Raw genomic sequence first — 22,460 nt, 5'->3', positions numbered from 1 at the left:
TGCGGATGCCCGCGGCGTTGACTGCAGACCGACCGGTGGGCGCTGCCTGCCTTTCCGCGGAGACTCGTTTTGATGGCGAGGAAACGCCGACCCAGACCTGTTGAGCCAATTCCCCGCCGTCCCACCGCGATGGCAGAGAACTGTCAGTACCTTCTGCTGGGCTCAGAGTCGGTGTATGTGGTTGAGTCAGAGCAAGGATCTGTCAGTTTGAAATGGGCCAATGTAAAACAAAACGGTCCCATTGTGGTAAGAACACTTGACAAGACATCTAACCACTTGGCAATTAAAATTTTTTATTATTATTGATTATGGTATCACATAGTTGTCCTCATCCCCCCATTCCCATCCCAAACCCCTCCCCACATATGCTCCCTGTTGTCCATGGCCACTGGCCAGGCCCATATGCATGCACACAAGTCCTTTGGTTGATCCCTTCCCCTTACTCCCACCCTCCCCTACTTTCCCTCTGAGGTTTGAGAGTCTGATCGCTGCTTCTCTTTCTCTGGGTCTGTTTTTGTTGGTAAATTTCTACGGGCACAGTAATGGTATATGGTTGAAGTAGGTACCATGTTGTACAGCAAATCTCAAGAGCGTCTTCGTTTTGCTGAACTGAACCGTTATGCCTGTTAACTTCCCTTCCCCCAATCTCTCCATCCCCTGGCTTCTATTATTTAATTCTGTACTTTGATTATTTTAGATACCTCATATAAATAGTGTCATGCAGTAGTCCTTTCTGGAATTGGCTCATTCATGTTTTCACATATGTAGAATTTTCTTTCTTCTTTTTCTTTTTTTTTCTTTTTTTTTTTTAAAGCTGAGTAATATTCCATTCTATGTATGCACATACTACGTTTTGTTTATCCGTTCCTCTGTCCCTGGATGTTTAGGTTGTTTGCACATCTTGATTATTGCTAGTTGTGCCCCAGTGAGCATAGGAGTGCTAATATCTCCTCCAGATCCCGATTTTTATTTTTATTTTTATAAACACTGATTTTTGACAGAGAGGGAAAGAGTCAGAAACATCTGCAGGTGGAAGCTGTATCCACTGAGCAAAACCGGTTTCAACAAGATCCCAATTTTAATTCTTGTGGGTAAACACCTAGAAGTGGGATTGCTGGATCACGGAGTAGCGCTATTTTCAATTTGTTGAGGAACCTCCATACTGTTTCCCGTAGTACCTGCATCAATTGTGCATTCCCACCAGCCGTATACAGAAGTTCAAATTTCTCCACATCCTCATCTTTTTCCTTCTTTTTTGATGATAGTCATCTTAACAGATGTGAAGTGATACCGTGATCAGGGACAAGGCATGGATACCCATTCTTGCCACTTCTGTTCAGCATAGTACTGAAGTCCTAGCCAGGGAATTAGGTAAGAAGAAAACAAAGACCTTTAAGTTGGAAAGGGATAAGTAAAGTTGTCCCACTTTGCAGATATGTTATATATAGGAAATCCTAAAAAATCCTTTAACAAGAAAAAACATGTTAGAACTATTAAATTTAGTCAAGTCACGGTATGCAAATCAAAATTCAGTTGCATTTCTATACATTAGTGACTATTTGAAAAGGAAGTTAGGAAAACGATCTCATTTCCAATAGCACCAAAATGAATAAAATACTCAGGCCAATATTCACCTCTCAGCTTCAGTTTTTTCATCTGTAAATGGAAGTACCCTGTTTCCCTGAAAATAAGACAGTGTCTTATATTAATTTTTGCTCCCAAAGATGCGCTAGGTCTTATTTTCAGGGGATGTCTTATTTTTCCATGAAGAAGAATACGGTACACATTTATTGTTAAATGAAAATAAAGGAAATTTATTACCTGTATACGGTACGGTAGTATGGTAGTTGTCAACACAAACCAGACAAACTGTGAATTCTACAGTATCAAGAATTTACTCATTTATTCAATGACAATCATGTCATCATCTTCTGGAACATCATCATAACAATCCAATTCCTGAATTTCCTGGTGAATTTCTTGTGACTCCATTTCTTTCAAAATCAGTGGACCAAATCTCTCATGTTTAGCCTAGTGGGGATGCCTTATATTTCACTCAGAAGGAAACCTGTAAGTAGGTCTTATTTTCAGAGGATGTCTTATTTTCAGGGAAACATGGGTAATGATGTCTATTCCAGAAAATGTCAGGATTAAATTAGATAATTCTTTTAAAACCCTCAGTACTGAGCCTCACAGGTAATCAAACCACACAATACTTGATATATTTTCTATTTCCTAGAACAATTAAAGAACAGAGCAGAGGGTCTGCAGTTTAGGAAATCATTACTTTATTTCTGCAGAGCATTTTCTCCTAAGCAAGCACACCAGCATTTAGCATTTCTGAGGAAGAATTTCCAGCTGGTCTTGCCCCAGCCTTGAGAACTTGCTTGTCTTAATTGATTACACATCCTATATAATATCCTTTATAATAAAGAGCTAATATTAATGTAATAAATGGTCGTCATGCCCTCACACTGACTTACTGTAAAGGCTCAGACACTCAACAGTGGGGAGAGAGGAATGGGGACGAGCCAGGCTGCGGCCCGGGAGAGGGACAAGCCGCACTCCCCGCGGTCCTGGGCGCCAGCGGCTATGCTTGTGCCCGTGGCCTGGCCCTGGAGAGGGACAGCCACACGTTCTGGGGTCCCGGGCACCAGCGGCTGGGGCTGCAGCCCAGCAGAGGGACAAGCCGCCCGCCCTGTGGTCCTGGGCTCCTGCGGCTGCGGCTGGGGCAAAGCTGCCCACCCACGGTCTCCTGTGCCTGCAGCCAGCCTGGGCGAAGCCGGCCTGGGTCCTTGGTGCCTGTGGCTGGCCAGAGGGAGGGAAGCCCAAGTCCTGGGTGCAGGGGCAAGGCAGAGGCAGTTAGGGGCGATCAGGCCAGCAGTTAGGGGCAATCAGGCAGGCAGGCAGAGGGGTTAGGGGCAAGCAGGTAGGCAGGCAGAGGGGTGAGGGGCCATCAGGTAGGCAGGCAGAGGAGTGAGGGGCTATCAGGTAGGCATGGGGCGAGCCCTTAGGAGCCAGTGGTCCCCAATTGCTAGACAGTCTGACATCCCCCGAGGGGTCTCAGATGGAGAGGGTGCAGGCCGGGCTGAGGGACTCCTCTCCCTGTGCATGAATTTCTTGTTACCTGGCCTATAGTATATTTATAGTTCAAGACAGAGCATTCATATTGGACATCTGTTGTTGTGATGGCTGTTGTTATTATTTTTTTTTTTGAATTTTATTGATACAGAGAGGAAGAGAGAGGAAGAGAGAGTTAGAAACATCAATGAGAGAGTATCATTGATCAGCTGCCTCTTGCACCCCCCCCCCCCCCCCCCCCCCCCCTGAGGATGTGCCCACAGCCAAGGTAGTACATGCCCTTGACCGGAATCTAACCTGGGACCTTTCAGTCCGCAGGCCGATGCTCTGTCCACTGAGCCAAACTGGTTTCGGCTGGCTGTTGTTATTTTTTAAATTTAACAATCTAAGGGAAAAGAAGTCAGTGCCCCTGACCAAATAGTCAAGTATTGCATGTTGAAAATTCTTGTGGCACAAGTGTTGAAAATCTCTGAAGAAGAGTATTCTTATTTATACTGTGTTAGTGTAAATCAGGTAACTTTTTAGTTTGGTGTCTCTTGGTGTTTACTATACCAAATAGGAGATTCCAAGTCTTGGGAAGCTGGGTTTATGAATGGGCACTGAGCTCCTTTCCTGGCTGACATGAGCGTGATTGATTGTGTTATTAAAAATTTCATGAGGAAAAAAAATTTATAAGGAAGAGTTTCCCACTTTTGGAGCTGCCTATAAATGGTTGACCATTTTTAGAGCAGAAAACAAAGAGGGGATCAATAAATTTGATTAGATCATCTCTTGTTCTGGTATAAGATCTTGAATTATGATGAAAACCTGAAGATAAAATAATGCTCTTTAGCGGAAATAGTTTAAATTCCTTTAAAGGATGTTGCCAATTGAATTTTAGTGATAGTATTAGTTACATAATCAATAGGTATTCACAGAATCTGATCTGACCCTGAAACTGTTTTACCAATTTCATATTATAAAAGACTGTTTGAGGGCAGGATACATGTATATTTTCATTCATATTTTTAACTTAGCACCTTGCTGACCGGTCATGAGATAATTGGTGTGGACACATTTGGATATGGAAACGAGTTATTTCATGACCAGTCAGCAAGGTGTTCTTATTAGGTAAGCTTTATGTAAGTGGTTAATAATGAGTGAATAATAGTCTTCATAGTTTCTAAGGTATAAAATATTACTTTGTGGTGATAAATACCATACAGATTCTTTTTTAAAAAAAAGTATATTTTTATTGATTTTTTACAGAGAGGAAGGGAGAGAGATAGAGAGCTAGAAACGTTGATGAGAAAGACCGATCAGCTGCCTCTTGCACACCCCCTACTGGAGATGTGCCCACAACCAATGTACATGCCCCTGACCGGAATCGAACCTGGGACCTTTCAGTCCGCAGACTGACGCTCTACCACTGAGCCAAACTGGTTTCGGTGACCATACAGATTCTTGTTTGCCCTTTAGATGTTAACCTTTCTAATGTTCTGTTGATGGTGTGGGCCCTTGTATTCCATAAAGTGCCTGATTTGTGTAGATAATGCATACTTGCATTTTTAATATATTTTTATTGATTTCAGAGAGGAAGGGAGAGAGAGATAGAAACATCAATGATGAGAGAGAATCATTGATCAGCTGCTTCCTAAGCCCCTGTCCCCTTTCCTCCCTCACTGGGGAGCAAGCCTGCAACCCACGTATATGTCCTGACCAGGAATTGAACTGTGACCTCTTGGTTCATAGATGCTTAAACCCTGAGCCAAGCTGGCCAGGCTACTCTAGTTCTTTGAAATTTGTTCAAGTTAAGATAAAATATAATGGTCAAATATATTTTTGTAGACTTTTGAAATCTAAATTAAAGATAAGTCCATAATATCAAACCTAGGACAGCTACTCATAAGCACAGGCCTTAGATCATAAATTTTCAAAAATTTTGTCTAAGAAATTGGATAGTGTTCCATGAAACCTTATGGTACTACTTATAAACTTTGGGCTTTGTTCTTAAAAAAAAAAAAAAACTATGCCAACTTAGGCACATGGGGCTATTTTATTCTTTCTCTTTATGTGCAGCTTTCACATTACCAGTTTAGATTTATATGTAGAAAAGGAAAGAAAAATAATAGCCTGTATGTATTCCTATCTAACAGTGACATTTAAAGCCATATTTCAGAGCTATGGTCTGACATTGTAAAAGCAGTAAGAGAGTGCATACTTCTCTCAGGGCGGCTAGTCACGCTTAGGCAACTTCAAATAGAGCTCAGATTTTGATAGATTTGCCAAAGTTGTGGTTCTCGGAGAACAGATCAAGTTAAGCAGTTCATTAGGGAGGAAACTTTAGTTTTGTGAGTATGCAGTTTTAGTAGTAGTCAGCCAAAAGATACATCTGCAGGTTATAGATTTTGCTTCCTCGGACTTTTCAGATTCATGGCTTCAACATGCCTCAAAAAAACACATGCGTGTCATTTTTCTATAATTGATTTTTTAGCTGTGGGTTGTTTCTAGTTCTTTCACTAAGCATATCACCTTTCGTGTAGGGTTCCGTCTAGTGGTAAAACTATAATAATCATCGCAGACTGTAAGTAGGTTATAAAAATTATCTTTTTTGAGGGGTGGTAGGGCTTACCTTTATCACTTTTGGGATAATGGCCTAGTATATGCATTTAAATACTGAAGCCATTTGCTACCTTTGTGTGCCTGCATACATAACCTAATTCTCCTGCTTCTGGCCAGCTAAAACTTTTATGATGAGGAAGTTAACGTTTAGTAAAAAAAGAATAAAAAAACCTTTTAGTATTTACTAATACTTTGTCTATGGTATTTATATCAAGTTATAGTAAAATTTAAGTCAAAACTACTTGGTTTCTTAAAATAATTTTTCATGAAAGATGCTGATTATAAAGATGAATACATGGAATAATATAATCAATACTATTTTTCTATTTCTCAGCTTAAATCTTAACATTTGCCATATTTACTTCAAATGAAACCCTCCCTTTCCCCCATAGCTCAGTGATTTATCACAAGAACATTGCTAGCATCCTAGAAGCTCCCCGCATGCCTCCTCTTACTCACTAATCCCCAAGGGTAACCACTATCCTAAAATATATGGTAAATAAATCTGTTTTTCTTTGTAATTTTACCACTTAAGCAAGTATCTCTAAACACTATAGTTTAGTCTTTTTTTTTTTTAAAATTTGATATAAATGGCATTATATAGTAAATAGTTTCTGTATGTGTGTTTGACCTCTTTTGCTTATCATTGTATGTGAGATTCATTCATGATGATGCATATAACTAGAATTTGTCCATTTTCATTGCTGTAGAATATGCCATTATATATGCCACAATTTTTAAACCATTCTGCTGGCCATTTTGCTTTTGGTTGTTTGGAAATTGATGTTTCAGTGAACATTCTTGTTTGTGATTTTTTTTTTATCTTCTTTTTTTTTTTTAAAGTATATTTTATTGATTTTTTACAGAGAGGAAGGGAGAGGGACAGAGAGTTAGGAACATCTATCAGCTGCTTCTTGCACACCCCCTACTGGGGATGTGCCCGCAACCAAGGTACATGCCCTTGACCGGAATCGAACCTGGGACCTTTCAGTCTGCAGGCCGATGCTCTATCCACTGAGCCAAACCGGTTTCCACTTGTTTGTGATTTTTGGTGAACATGTGGCTGCATGCATTTGACATGGGATGGAATTGCTGGACCATACATAGTATTCACTGTTGTTTAACTTTAGTAGATAAGATCAAACAATTTTCCTAAATAGTTGTACCAATTTATAGCCTCACTATCAGTGTAAAAGAGTTACTGTTACTTTATTTTATTTATTAAAATATATTTTTATTGATTTCAGGGAGGAAGAGAGAGGTAGAAACACCAATGAGGAGAGAGAATCATTGATTGGCTGCCTCCTGCATTCCCTCCCCATGGGATCAAGCCCAAACCTGGGCATATGCTGTGATTGGGCATTGAATCGTGAACTCCTGGCTCATAAGTTGACTCTCAAATACTGAGCCACTTGTCGGGCTGTTACTTTCTTTAAACCTTGCTAATGTCAATATCTTTAATGTTAGCCAATCTTTTAAATATTAGTATGATATTGTTTGCTTATTTTTAAAGAATAATTTATTGGTTTTTAGAGAGAGAGGAAGGGAGAGAGAGAAACATCAATGTGAAAACTCAGTATCAATCTGCTGCCTCCAGCATGTCCCCCTCCCGGGAGCTGTAACCCAGGTGTGTGTCCTGACCAGGAAACAACCAGCACCCTTTCAGTGCACAGGACGATGCCCAACCAACTGAGCCACACTGGCCAGGGGATGTCATTGTTTTTTAATTTGCATTTCCCTGATGTCTAATGGTGTTGAGTAGTTTTTTCCCATGAATATTTTAGCCATTAGCTATATTATTTTTTATGAGATTTTGTTGAGATTTCATGCCAATTTTTTTGTTGGGTCATTGTTTTTTTTTCTAATTGATTAGTAGGGATTCTTAGTACAATGAGGATATGAACCTTTTTTTTCCCTCTTTTTTTTCTGTTTATATAGTATATATTTTTTTTTTTTTTTAAATATATTTTATTGATTTTTATACAGAGAGAAAGGAAGAGAGATAGAGAGTTAGAAACATCGATGAGAGAGAGTCATCGATCAGCTGCCTCTTGCACACCCCCTACTGGGGATATGCCCGCAACCAAGGTACATGCCCTTGACCGGAATCGAACCCGGGACCCTTCAGTCCCCAAGCCGACGCTCTACCCATTGAGCCAAACCGGTCCCGGCATGTTTATGTAGTATATTGCAGGCATATTTTCCCATCCTCTGTGGCTTGCTTTTTCACGTTCTTAATGGTTCTTTTGATGAGTACAAGTTTTTATTTTAATGAAGTCAAATGTATGAATGTTTTTCTTTATGGTTAATATTTTTTCTGTGTTATTTAAAAATTATTTACCCACCTTGAATTTAAGAATATATTCTTCTAGCCCTAGCTGGTTTGGCTCAGTGGATCAAAGGGTCCCGGGTTGGATTCCAGTTAAGGGCACATGCTGGAGTTTCAGCTCGGATACCCAGTAAGGGGCATGCAGCAGGCAGCCAATCGATTCTCTTTCATCATTGATGTTTCTCTCTCTCCCTCTCCCTTCCTCTCTGAAATCAGTAAAATATATATATTTTTAAAAAGAATATATTCTTCTATATTACCTTCTAATAGGTATATTGTTTTGTTGTTCACCTTTAGATCTACGATTAACTTGGAATTGATCTTAGTGTATAGTGTGAGATATCGATAGATGTCAATTTTCATTCCATAGGTGTTTAAATGTCTCAGCACCACTTAGTGAAAAGGGTATCCATTCCCCACTGATTGGCAGTGCCACTTTTATCCTGAATCCAGTAAAGAAAAGTAGAAAAAAGAAAGTGAAAAAGATATGAGCAGAAATTAATGAAATAACAAACGTAATAGAGGGATTCAACAAAACCTTGACAAAGCTAATAAAAATGAAAACCTCTAATAAGATTCATACATTAAGAAAGATAAATCATAAATTACCAATATCAGGAACAAAGAGGAGGCCATCACTATGGAACCTAGACACATTAAAAAGTTCCTAAGAGGATGTTATGAACAAGCTTATGCCAAAAAGTTTGAAAATTTATGTGCAATAGATAAATTCCTAGAAATACACATCTTATCAAAATTAATACAAGAAGTAGAAAATTTGACTAGTCCTATAACACAAAATAAATTGAATATGTAATTAAAAACCTTCTCACAAACAAAACAAAACAAAACAAAAAAACACAAACTAGGCCAGAGGGCTTCTTTAGCCAATTCGATCAAACATTTAAAGAAGAAATAACAACAATACACTTTTTCGGAAAATAGAAAAATAAGGCACATTCTCCCACTAACTTTATAAGGCCAACACAACCTTGATACAAAATCTATTGAAGGCAATACAAGAAAGGCCATATATAAACATATATAAGGAACCTAAACAAACTATTAGCAAACTAAATTCAGCAATATATAAAAAACCTAAACAAACTATCAGCAAACTAAATTCAGCAATATATAAAAAACCTAAACAAACTATCAGCAAACTAAGTTCAGCAATATATAAAAATGATGCATCCTAACAGCATTGGGTTTACTCTAGAAATGCAAAATTGGTTTAACACTGGAAAATTAGTCAGTGTTGTTTGCCATATTAACAAAGTAAAGGAGAAAAGTTATATAATCATCAATAGATATAACAATTGATAAAATTAAGCATGACCCATGATTATGAATAAAGAAATGACTATTATTAAACTAGGAATAAGAAGATGTTGCCTGAATCTGATAGTCTTTGCCAAAATGATGGGTGGGGAAAGATGCCATTTTTAAATTTGCTTTACCCTGATAACTTATAAAGTTGAGATTCTTTTCATGTTTATTATTTAGGTCCCCTCTTCTACTCGTATGAATTACTTGGTCATATCCTTTAATATGACTATTGAGTTGAATATATTTTTAAAAGAAATGTTAGGCATACTTATAAATCCTGAATGCTAATCCTTTTAGCATGCAGATGTTTTTTTCTCCAGTTTATGGGTTATCTTTTATTATTTTTATTTTATTTTAATTTTTTTAAATTTTTAAAGTTTTAAATTTGTTTATTGTATTTATTATGAATGGATATGTTCACATAAATAAAAAATCCAGAAAGTACAAAAGAACATACAGTGAAAGTTTCTCTCCCACTCCTGTTCTTTCATGCAGTTCCTCTCTCCAGAGGCCTTGTGACTTCATTCTTTAAGAACTTTGTTTATACTGTCACTTGTTTATAGAAATTTTAATGTATTTAAATGTATCAATCTTTTCTTTGTGAATTGTGCTCTTTCTACCTTGTTTAAGAAACATTTTCTCTGCCTCATTAATTTATTCTTCTGTTTTCTAAAATTTTTACAGTTTGGCTTTATATATTTAGATCTTTATTCTGGCTGGAATTTGTTTTTTTGTATGTATGATGTGAGGTAGGGGTCACCTTTCCCTCCATATCACACAACTACTTGTCCTTACACTTTTACATATGTGATTGTTTCACCTAATATAACTTTCTGTGTGACGGGAGACTATTGTTGAATTTCATCTGTATGTTGGCAAATAATGAACTAGTCCAGTTTTTAATGTCTGTTCTGTTCCTTCTTGCAGATGAGTGTGTAGAGTCCTAATAAGTACTGCCTTTCAGGCCCCATAATGTGCCCTGTGTCCCGCAGCACGCCTGGAATGTGTGTAGGCTGTAATGAGGCAGGGACAGGAGGGTTCCTTTGTCACCACAAACAAGGAGAAAGCTTTCCGCAGTCTTCGATTTACCAATGCCTCATCCGAAGCTTTCAGCTCTTATGTAAGAAATTTATTTATTTTTGAACAAACTTAGAGTTTGTATTAAAATAAGATACTGCAGAGTAGTAAGTTGTTATTGCTTAAATATAGTATTTTTTCTTTAGTCCTAGAAATCTCTTAAATTCTTAGCCATGCTTCTTGATAGTCTCAGCTTTATATTGTGGCGTCATGTATCCTGTGGAAAGGAATTAGATACATTTACTACTTAGAGGAGTCATTTTTCCTGGAAGAGTGCTAGGTGTTGTGATTGCTTTTATTGTGGAAATGTTTGTATGAGTCAGGTGCATTTCAACTTTGCTTGACAGATGTGATTACTTGTCCTTTCTGGCTTGTGGTCTATGAACTCAGCTGTTATATAACAGATGATTGTTTATATAATAAGGAGTAGCACAAGTCATCTTCTATAATAATAGAAGGGTAATATGCTAATTCGACCAGACGAAGCTGGGGCTTCGAGGGAAGCCCGGGTCCTGGGTGCCGGAGGGAAGGGTCCTGAGTGCTGGAGGGGACCCGGTGCTGGCAGCCGGGGGAAGGAAGGCCTACTCTTGCACACATTTCATGCATTGGGCCTCTAGTTAGAAATAATTTGTAATGGGTACAAACAACTGGCGATGGCTCTGCTATAAGAGATTGAATAATCCTGTTGTTATATGTATTAAAAGCATATTAAAAGTAAAATGTACAGCAATTAGGTTTTAGGAAACACAGAATAGGGAAGGAATTATTTCTGAGTCAAAGGAGCTTTGCCAGGAATATAACCCAAGTAATGTAGAAAACCAGCTAAGATCAGGAGCCAAAAGAGCTTTCAAAAAGAAAAATGATTCTAGAGAGAAGGGAGAGGGAGAGAGGTAAGAGATAGATAGATAAATAGATAGAGAGAAAGAAAGAGAGAGGTGAGGATTGGTTGCCTCCTGCATGTGCCCTGACCAGGTATCAAACCTGCAACCTTAGTATGTGTCCTGACTGGGAATCAAACCCACCACTTTTTGGTGTATGAGATGGCACTCCAACCAACTTAGCCATACTGACCAGGACTTGCTGAGTATTACTCAGTGATAGAAGAGTGAAATTAGAAGCAAAATACTGTAGACTTTTTCCAGTGCCTTAGAAGAATCTGTCTGAGGAAAGGCTGGATTTAGATCATGAGTCAGAGGCATCCAGAATTGAAAGGTTTTCAAATAAAACCTATTTCTGGACTGGACAAGGCTGAATTAATCTCTCTCTCTATATATCTGTCTGTCTATCTATCTAACTATATATATATCTTAATATATTTTTTATTGATTTAAAAAATATTTTTATGTACCTGTGCCTTACATTCTAGAGAAGCCTTTTTGGTTATGAGAAACAATTCAAGAGTATTTGGCTCAGTTAGAGAGAGGTACCTGGGTAGGGACCCAGGAAACAAAGAACCCTATGGGTAATTGTCTTCAAATTGTCTATGACACTATTTAGATTTAGTTTTAACTCTTCAATAGAATTACCTGGTTCCTGTGACAGTAAGCATGATTAACCTGAATGTGGTGGCTGGCAGCAATGGATCACTGCATGGTAAATACCGTCTAGTAGTGGCTGTGTACCCAAGAGGGACTTAACTTGATGATTACCCATTGCTCTGTTAAGGGAACAGCTGCAGGTCTGATGTTTTACAAGTATTTAACAGTAATCATTCAGGGCTTAACTGTTTTAATAAGGAAATGTGGTCTATGTGACTAGCAATGCTAATATGTTATTAGATTTGGGAGGCTGTCAGGATCTGTATCTTCCTATGGTATATGCCTGAAATTAAGAGGCAAATTCAGGTCACATAATAGAAGCTATGTGGTCTCTTTTCTTTCTTTTTTAAATTATTGCTGTTTTAAACATTTTTATTGATTAAAGAGAGAGGAAGGGAGAGGGAGATATAGAAACATCAATGATGAGAGAGAATCATTGATCTGGCTGCTTCCTGCACAGCCCTTATTCATGTGCCCTGACCGGGAATCGGACCGTGATCTCCTGGTTCATGGGTTGACCCTCAACCACTGAGCCACATGTATTTTCCTAAAACTAAATTCCTAAGTATCTAGGTGGGTAAGATTAAACAGCAACAAGTTCAAATTGTCTTCTGTACAGTGACCAGATTAAGGATAAGGTTTTTCAAAAGGCCAATGTGTAGAAAGAGTGAATAACTGTGGTTGAGAGGACATGAGAAACACATGAAAATGATCTAGGCCCTCCCCAAGATTCTTCTGATTCATTTTTTTTCAGTGATGCCATCTGCAATTTTGTTATCTGCAATGACTCTTCCCTTCGAGGCCAGCCCATTATCTTCAATCCTGATTTTTTTGTCGAAAAACTCCGTCATGAGAAACCTGAGGTGTTCACTGAGCTGGTGGTCAGCAATATCACAAGGCTCATTGATTTACCTGGAACTGAACTGGCTCAGCTGATGGGAGAAGTGGAACTGAAGTTGCCTGGTGGGGCTGGCCCAGCGACAGGATTCTTCCGGTCTCTAATGTCTACCAAGCGGAAGGGTAGGAGAGGTGTTTGGGAAGGGTGCTTTTTGGGCTTCATTCTTGGCATCTGTATGTTCATTGAGGAGTCGCTAATACCATAAAGCAATTTTTTTTTCCATTTTCATAAGAAGTAAAGCAACAAAAATTAATTTAAAAGTCTAGATAAATTAAAGTCAAATATATGTCAGTCCCTGGGAGGTGACATAATTAGTTTAGGTATTTATCAGGGACACCTTGATTTTCATTCCCTATTAATACTGTACTAAAATAATGTTTAAAATAAGACAAAGTTTATAGCTAGAGAGTACAGTAAAGACAGTTTGAGCATTTTTTATTGCAGTTGTTAATTTCCAGATGTTTTAACAGCTCTAAGTGTGCCTGAAAATGCACCAGGAAATGCAATCAAAACAACTCTCAATCAACTGCAAGTTTAACATTAGATTGTAGGTTTATTGAATGGAATGCTTCAATGGAATGCTTTAAAAAGGCAAATAAAATTATCTATGACTCACCCCAAAACAGCCTTCCCAGAAAATAAATTACAGTGCTGCTTAAAAAAAACATCAATGATAGAAACATCGATCAGCTGCCTCCTGCAACACCCCCCCTCCCCCGGGGGATGTGCCTGCAACCAAGGTCTGTGCCCTTGTCCAGAATCGAACCTGGGACCCTTCAGTCTGAAGGCCGATGCTCTATCCACTGAGCAAAACCAGCCAGGGCATTTCTTATTTTATTAAATATAAGGAAATAATTAAGTTAGCAAAAAGTTTAAACATTATAATCTGACCCTGTATCTACTCTAGTGGATAATCTGTCATGCTTTGTCAATTATGGCTCTAAATTCTATTATTTGTTTGTTTTTTTTCAAATTAAATATCAACATTTTAGGTTTTGTTACTTTGTCTTCAAGAAACCTACAATTGAATGTTAAACTTGCAGAGTTGATTGAGAGTTGTTTTGATTACATTTCCTGGTGCATTTTCAGGTGCACTTCCAGCTCTTAAAATATTTTTTTCCTTTTAAATATATTTTTATTGATTTCAGAGAGGAAGGGAGAGAGACAGATAGAAACATCAATGAGAGAGAATCATTGATTGGCTGCCTTCTGCACACAGGCATGTGCCCTTGGGCCAGAATCGACCCTGGGACCCTTCAGTCCACAGGCGGATGCTCTATCCACTGAGTCAAACCAGCAAGGGCCAGCTCTTGAGATTTTTGTTTATTGACCTTGTGAAAGTCTTTGCTGAACTGTGACATCGGATGCTTGAGTGGTTTTCAGTATGCTGACTTTTGTACTATTTATGGAAAATATAGTCCTGTGTAATTATTTCTTTTCTTTCTTTCTTTTATTTTATTTTTTTTTAGAAAAAGGAGTAGTATTTGGATCTCCACTGACAGAAGAAGGCATTGCTCAGATATACCAGCTAATTGAATATCTACACAAAAGTAAGACTACTTAAAATTTTGTTGTTCCTTGTTAATGAAGAATTGTCTGTTTTCTATTGAGAGCTGACACCCTTGAGTTGGCAGGTGCCAACTAACCATCTATAAAGACACTAATCAGTGATAATTTCAGGTGACGTGTTTCTAAATATATTCTGTTTTAAATTTCACTTCATATATTGATTTGTTTTTTGTTTTCAAAGATGTATATAAATTAGCTCGTGTCAATCACATCTTCCCCTTGACTCAGAGAGAGTTTTTTCTGGAAAAATACATTGTCCCTAGAGAATCATAACATTTACTCAAGGGAGAATGACTTATCACCAAAGGTACTTATATCTTTAGGATTATATAATTAAAATACATTCTTTACTTAATTTCCATTTTCTTTTTTAGTAGTCATGCTGGTTATGTCATTCCTCTGAGTGCTTGGCACAGCTGAGTGTATGTGAAGTGTGGCATTTTATGACCCTTTGATAAATTCAATGCAAACCCTGTGCTATTTGCTAGAGCAGAGGTTTGGCAGCCTACGGGCTTGAGTCATCTACATTCATGTTTTGTTTTTAGTTGGCAAAGGATTAAATTAAAAATAAAATTAGTTATCAGTGTGTTAAAATGGGGAAAGTCTAGGTTTGCAATTTCCTGGGATGATAGGAAGGTCTAGGATCCTTGGGCCCTGTTGCCACTTTGACACAGTCAGCTACAGCACAAGTATGTGCCCTCCTTTCACTATGGTTCCTGTTCATTCATTTACTGTTGCCTGCCTGGCCCTGTCTCCTCAATTAGGGAGTTATCTCTTTATATAGAAGCTTAAGCGACCATTACGACCAGTTTACCCACCAGTTGACGGGTCACTATGGTGTGCACTGACCACCAATGCAGGCGCTGCCCCCTGGTGGTCAGTGCACTCCCAGAGTGGGAGCATTGCTCAGCTGACCTGCATGACCTGGATCCCCAGAGGCCACACTGAGGGACCCACATGCACAAATCTGTGCATGGCGCCTCTAGAGTGAAGATAAATATGTACTCAAGCTGGAAACTTGAACTCTCAGGCTTCTTCCAATCAAATCAAAACTATATGTCCCCTCTTCTTTTAATAGCTTGAGATTAGTTTACAACCTAGTTGAGAGGGCAGCATGGTTTAGTTGGGATGAATGTGAAGGTTCCAGGAGTCTTAGACTGAAAGGTGGTCTGACAGGTTAGAGTTCCAATTCCAGAGGCAACACAGAGACTGTAGATTCGTTCTGTGCTGGGAAACTGTTTATGGGAGCAATAAACCTCCCCAGATGCACTTGCCTCTTCAAACAAACTCCCAGATGGCAAAGGAAAGCGGCCTCCAGGGAGATTTGGCTTTTCTTCCAACTTGTTTTTGGAGCTCATTTCTATTGTTTAGATTAAATTCAGTCTTCAGATGTGTCTCAAGACGTTGAATGACTCCTGAGTGGACCAACTCTTAGTCCAGGAGATCTCCAAGTCCTCGGGGATGCTCAGATTTGTCTCCACAGGAGCTAATGGGTACTATATTACTCTGGGGAAAAAACAAAAACCTTCTTCAAGGTCTTTGTAAAGAGCCTTTCAGGTGTAAAGTAGCCTTTTGGATGACTTATTTTAATCATACTTTCTCTTCTGTCTCCTTTTTGTATGTCCTCTATTTTCTCTCATGCTAAACAGACTTACGAGTGGAAGGTTTGTTTAGAATACCAGGGAATAGTGTTCGGCAGCAGGTTTTAAGGGATGCTCTCAATAATGGGACTGATATTGATTTGGAATCAGGGGAGTTTCACTCAAATGACGTGGCTACCTTGCTGAAGGTGTTTCTAGGAGAGTTACCTGAGCCCCTGCTGACCCATAAGCATTTCCATGCACACCTCAAAATTGCTGGTGAGTATAAGAGGGGAGGAGATGTAAGTGTATTTCTTTCAATTTAGTAAAGTCCTTTGGAATTTCCTATTGTTTGTAATCCACAGCAATACTTTTAGAAAAAAAAAAAAAAAGAACAAGAAAGAAAGACAGGAAGGGAGGGAAAAACAAAACAATAAAGCCCCCACTTTTGTTAATATTGGTTAAAACTTCATGGTATTTTTGGACTTCTGGGCCTCATAAGTTTTGGCCAGCTAAGTTAACCTTAATTAAATGTTTATTTTTTATTTTTATAAATTAGTTTCTTTGAACATAAAATCTGGGTTTAATTTTATTTTTATTCCTCAGGGATCCTAGCATAGTGCTTTGAATATTTCAGTTGCTCAATAAGGGTATGCTTGCCCTGGCTGGTGTGGCTCAGTTGCTTGGGTGCCTTCTCATGCTCCGAAGGGTTGGAGGTTTGGTTCTGGTCACGGCACATGCCTGGGCTATGGGTTCAATCCCTGGGAGGGGGTTTTGGGAGGCAGCTGGTAATGTTTCCCTTTCACATTGATGTTTTTTCTCTCTCTCCCTCTCCCTTCCTCTTTCTGAAATCAATAGAAACATATTTAGAAAAAAACAAACAAAACCTTTGTAAATAAATAAATAAACACATGCTTTTCATTTGATTAATTTACATTCCTGAGATGGTTATAGGTTTGGCACATTTGCCTTGGTTTGAGGCTTTAGCTAAGTATTGTTATGCCTCAATTGGGATCATCTCTACTCTTGGAAGTTTTTATTTTTTATTTTTCCCTAGGATTTAAAATAAAAGTTACCCTTTATTGAATTTATGGGGCCACATTGGTTAATAAAATTATATAGGTTCCAGGTGTATATTATATTGTGTGTTCACCATCCCAAGTAAATTTGTTTTTTAAAAATAATTTTATTTGCTGCCTAAATACTAGTTAACTTTCACATTGTTCATATTTAAATTGTTCAAAAGAGTATACAGTGAAAAGACTATTCCAGCCTTGCTCCCCAGCACCTGGTTTCTCTTTGCAGAGGCAACCAGTGCTATGATTGCTAATATATCCTTCCAGAGATGTTGTATATACTTACAAATACTTAGATATAATCCTTTTTTCTTTTTTTAATGTAATGGTAGGGTATTATATACATGACTGTTTTTTTTTTACTTACTACATCTTGGAGAATGTTCCATTTTCAGCTCATAAATAGTTTTTTCATTCTCCTTTATGCCTGAGTGGTAGGGAATTCATTTTTCAGTTGCACAGCTGTAATGCTGCTATAATTTAATGCTCTTGAGGATTTTTCTCTTGCTTCTAATTTTTTAAAAATCTTCACCTGAGAATATATTTTAAATTGATTTTTAGAGAAAGAGGAAGAGAGAGAGAAACATTGATATGATAGAGAAAAGTTAGTTGCTTATCAGAGCATATTTCATCCTCATATTTCTTTTAGCAATATGAGTGAGGAAAAATGAAGGGTGTAGAATTATTAAAGGTATACGTGGATTTATTTTTATTTCTCTTGGGTGTATACCTAGGAGTGGAATCACTGGGCCATATGGTAACTCTATGTTTAACTATTTGAAAGAGCTACCTAACTATTTTCCAAAGTGGTCGTACCATTTTACATTCTCACCAGCAGTGTAAGAAGGGCCCTTTTTCAGCATTCTTCTTCTTCTTCTTCTTCTTCTTCTTCTTCTTCTTCTTCTTCTTCTTCATATATTTTTATTGATTTTTTACAGAGAGGAAAGGAGAGAGATAGAGAGCTAGAAATGTCGATGAGAGAGAAACATCGACCAGCTGCCTCCTGCACACCCTCCACCAGGGATGTGCCCGCAACCAATGTACATGCCCTTGACCGGAATCAAACCCGGGACCTTTCAGTCCGCAGACCGACGCTCTACCACTGAGCCAAACCGGCTTCGGCTCAGCATTCTTCTTAACACTTGTTATTGCCAGTCCTTTTTATTATAGCCATACTAGTGAGTATGAAGTAGTATCTCATTATGGTTTTGATTTACATTTCTCTGATAGCTAATGATACAGAGTGCACAAATGTTTATTAGCCATTTATATATCTTCTCTGGAGAAATATTTGTTCAGGCCTTTTGACCATTTTTGATTGTTTTATTTATTTATTTATTATTCAGTTGTATTGACATTATTTTATTATATTTTGCTATAATCTCTGGTTATGCCTAATTCTTTTTTTCTTCTTTCTTTGATTAGAGTTGAGGGGAGGATAATAGTAGGAACATTCCCCCCCCCCCCTTCCCTTTGCTTGTATTTCCTTCCTACTTGCAATCATCTCTTTTGTCCTCAAGATTTGATGCAGTTTGATGATAAAGGAAACAAGACTGATAGACCAGACAAGGAGCGGCAAATTGAAGCTCTTCAGTTGCTCTTCCTCATTCTCCCTCCACCCAATCGTAACTTGCTGAAGTTATTGCTCGATCTCCTGTACCAGACAGCGAAGAAACAAGACAAGAATAAGATGTCTGCCTATAACCTTGCCCTTATGTTTGCACCCCATGTCCTGTGGCCCAAAAATGTGAGTGTCGAGGGGAAGAGCAAAGACTGCTGGATAGTCTTGGGCTGGGCCTTATCCTGTGGCTGTACCTTAGTGAGGTTATCAAGGGTCCAAAGTTTCTCTTTCTGTTGAACAAGTTTAGGAGCTTACTTTATTAGTTCATTTAAGAGTCATCAGACCTGCCCTGACCAATTTGGCTCCGTAGACAGAGCGGTGGCCTGAGGACTGAAGGGTCCTGGGTTCGATTCTGGTTGGGGGCATGTACCTTGGTTGCAGGCTTAACTCAGCCACGGTTTGGGCCACTGGGGCAACCAATGGTTCTCTTTCTCTGACTCTCGCCCTCCCTTCCACTCTTTCTAAAAATAAATGGAAACATTTCCTTGGGTGAGGATTAATAACAACAAAAAAAGTCATCAGACCTGAAGAGGCCAGTTTCTGTTGACCTCACTTATAAATCAATCTCTGATAGACCTGAATGGCAACGTATTAGTGGAACTCAGTGGGATTATAGCTACTAAATAAACAAGAATAATCATTTTAGTGGGTCAATCTGAATTCCTTCTTACCGTGAAAGCCATCTTGGGAAACCAAATTGATTCCTGAAGATTACATGGTATAAATTTAGAATAGAGTTGTTTGATCTTACAGGATAATGTCACTAAGATTTTCGATAAGATGAAACAGAGAACAATCCTGCCTTATCCTAACTTTTCTTTTTCCTATAGATATTCTCTCCTTGGATAAACCTGAATGTGCTTCTTATTACTGAGAACATGGCTTTCTCAGCGACTTGCATGAGAAATAAATTATCAAAAGTCTTTTGAACTCATTTTTGATCTGGAGGTACATAGGTTCATATTCCTGCCCATTCTTACAGGTTTTACTGTAGGATGGAATTGGGAGGCAGGATACCTGGGTTGGAAGCTATACATCAGTTGTGATTTGAATCCCCCTTTTTTTTCTAATCCTCATCCAAGGATATTTTTTCCATTGATCTTTAGAGACTGGAAGGGAGAGAGGAGGGCAGAAAGGGAGAGAGAGATAGAGACAGGTGGTGGGGGGGAAGAGAGAGGAACATAATCAATAAGAAGAAAAAAAAAAAGCAAAAATTAACTAATAAAGATACATGTTGAAGATAAGGGCTTCGGGATAGTAGAGATGCTGAAGTGTGTAAAGAGGCAGAAGAGCCTCGCAGGTGTGGCTCAGTGGTTGAATGTCGACCTATGAACCAGGAGATCACAGTGTGATTCCCAGTCAGGGACATGCCCAGGTTGCAGGCTCGATCTCCAGTAGAGGTTGTGTAGGAGGCAGCCGATCGATGATTCTCTTTCATCATTGACGTTTCTGTCTCTCCCTTCCTCTCTCTGAAATCAGTAAAAACATTTTTAAAAAAAGCAGGGGAAACGAGAAGAGAATCAATGACAATTTGTATTTTCAAATAACAGATGTCACGTTGGTAACGATTGGTAGTGACAGGTTTCTTTTGTCTTTGGAGAAGCTCCTTTCTCTGAAGGGACAATGGTGGTTGGTACAGATTCTGTTCTTCCTGGCCCTTCTTCCAGACTAGATCTTCTTTAGCAACTCTGCTTGTGTGTCTCATTCTCAAGCAGAATTAGGGAATGAAGATTGGTTCCCAAGGATTTCTTGGTTCTTCCTAGATTATGTCATTCCAGTGGAAATCTGCTGAACCAAACGCCTTTCCAGAATGAAGCATTGTATTAGGGGCACCTTTGTTAGGGACAGAAACTACCATGCCTTTGAAAGAATAAGCTTGTTGGTAAGTAAGTGGAGTATCTGCATTCTATTTCCCAGTTTGTAATCCCTTTTTTGTTTCTTTTCCTGAACAGGTCACTGCAAATGACCTTCAAGAGAATATCATGAAGTTAAACAGTGGGATGGCTTTTATGATTAAACACTCCCAGAAACTTTTTAAGGTAGGTAAGGGATGGGAGTAGATGGTAAAAGATAAAGAGGATGGAGCAAGGTAGGATCCTTAGCAGGGCTTTTAAGGTGATGATAACCAGTTAAAAAAGGCCCTGGGACTGGAAAACAGATGATACAGTAGCAAAACCCCAGGGTGGGGAGGAACAGCCAAGATTGGGAGGGTAGGAAGGTCCCTGGAGGCAGAGCAGAGCTTTGCCCTCCATGAAAAGCAGCTTATGTTGGCCGCTTAGTGCCATCCTCCCTGTTTCCTTCCAGTAGCCTTTCATTTTGTACTCTGTCCATTTCAGTCTAAACTAGCAGTGTTTCTGCCAACATTTTTCTCAAGAACTTTGTGGGTCTTCTGTGAGTTTCAGTGGGATTCACTCCATTGGACAGAAGCCACATATAAAAATCTTTTGAAGATAAACCCTTCTCTACTTGAGAAGGCGAGGGACATGACCTTTAAGCTTCCTAGAAGGCTCTCGTGTGATTGAAAGGATCTATGAGGCACACCTTTATTCTCTTGAAAGGGCTGTTTGTGTGACTGGATAGTCTGATCTTTTGATGCTTATTAGATTTTATAAATAAAGGTTGCAGTCACATCTTTGGCCTTTTCCGATAGTGAGTTTCTTGTCATCTGGAAAGGCTGAGAATTTTTAAGACCACCCAGTTCTGTTTTCTTTAACTTTTTTATTGTGGTAAAATACACATGACAAAATTTACCATCTTGACCATGTTCAGTGGCATTAATTTATTGTTGGTTTTCTAAAACTTAAAAAAAAAAAAAATCTTTATGGTTGAAAGTATTACAGATGTCCTCTTTGTTTCCCCCTTTGGTATTAATTTTTGATAAGAAGTGTCCAAACTTGCAGACTTAAAAAAAATATTCTATTGATTTTTTACAGAGAGGAAGAGAAAGGGATAGAGAGTTAGAAACATTGATGAGAGAGAATCATCAATCAGCTCCCTTTTGCACACCCTCCACTGGGGATGTGCCCACAACCAAAGTACATGCCCTTGACCAGAATTGAACCTGGGACGTTTCTGTCCTCAGGCTGATGTTCTATCCACTGAGCCAAACCGGTTTTGGCTTGCAGAGAGTTTTTATAAGAGTTCATTTGAACCAAAATGAAGACACATGCCACGGAACAAGATCTCAAATGCTCCAGAGAATAACTGTTGCAGCTTCTTTTGTATGTTTGAAATTCAGCAGGGAAAGTGAGGAAGATTTCATGGAGGTAGGAATAACGCAAGGATAGTTAACAAGGTTATATGCTTTCTTGAGAGTTAATACCCCTCTCTAGGGGATTACTTCTGGAATTTCAAAGGTGTGTTAACCTAGATGCACAAGACCAATGGACAGGGCTTGCATAAAAACCTCTCCCTAAAGAAGATATGGGCCTTATTTATAACTACCCACCATGACCTGCCCAGTTAGGAGTTTATGATCAGATCACCCTATGAGGTTACTTTCATAGAATTTTATTTTTTTCGACACAAATTATATATATAGTGTGCACTGATCACTACAATCCATCTCCAGAACTCTTCATTTTTCAAAATTGAAACTATTTATATAATATATAATTGTATTTTACTGTGAAGGATTCTTTTTTTTTAATCCTCACCCGAGGATATTTTTCGAGGGAGTAGAAGAGAGAGGGAAAGACAGAGAAATATCTCTGTGAGAGAAACATATTGATTGATTACCTCCTGCCTGCACCCCGACCAGG

At 38.6% G+C, this 22,460-nt stretch overlaps 1 protein-coding gene across 2 annotated transcripts in view; it reads left to right on the top strand.

Moving 5' to 3' along the window:
* The window catches only part of ARHGAP19 (Rho GTPase activating protein 19), a 38,947-nt gene that overhangs the window by 281 nt on the left and 16,206 nt on the right, over positions 1-22,460 (top strand). The window contains exons 1-6 of one of the 2 annotated variants that reach the window (XM_036438730.2): positions 10,417-10,460; positions 12,710-12,975; positions 14,323-14,403; positions 16,072-16,281; positions 18,599-18,825; positions 20,652-20,738. In XM_036438730.2, coding sequence (XP_036294623.1) covers positions 10,432-10,460; positions 12,710-12,975; positions 14,323-14,403; positions 16,072-16,281; positions 18,599-18,825; positions 20,652-20,738 — 900 coding nt within the window. In that variant the 5' untranslated portion in view covers positions 10,417-10,431. Of the gene's footprint in view, positions 1-10,416; positions 10,461-12,709; positions 12,976-14,322; positions 14,404-16,071; positions 16,282-18,598; positions 18,826-20,651; positions 20,739-22,460 lie in introns of those variants that run through there. The other variant, XM_036438731.2, reaches the window with a different exon arrangement.

This window comes from Pipistrellus kuhlii, unplaced genomic scaffold (genome assembly GCF_014108245.1).
Source record: "Pipistrellus kuhlii isolate mPipKuh1 unplaced genomic scaffold, mPipKuh1.p scaffold_m20_p_15, whole genome shotgun sequence".
Lineage (NCBI taxonomy): Eukaryota > Metazoa > Chordata > Mammalia > Chiroptera > Vespertilionidae > Pipistrellus > Pipistrellus kuhlii.
This window is presented reverse-complemented; position numbering and strand designations above follow the sequence as displayed.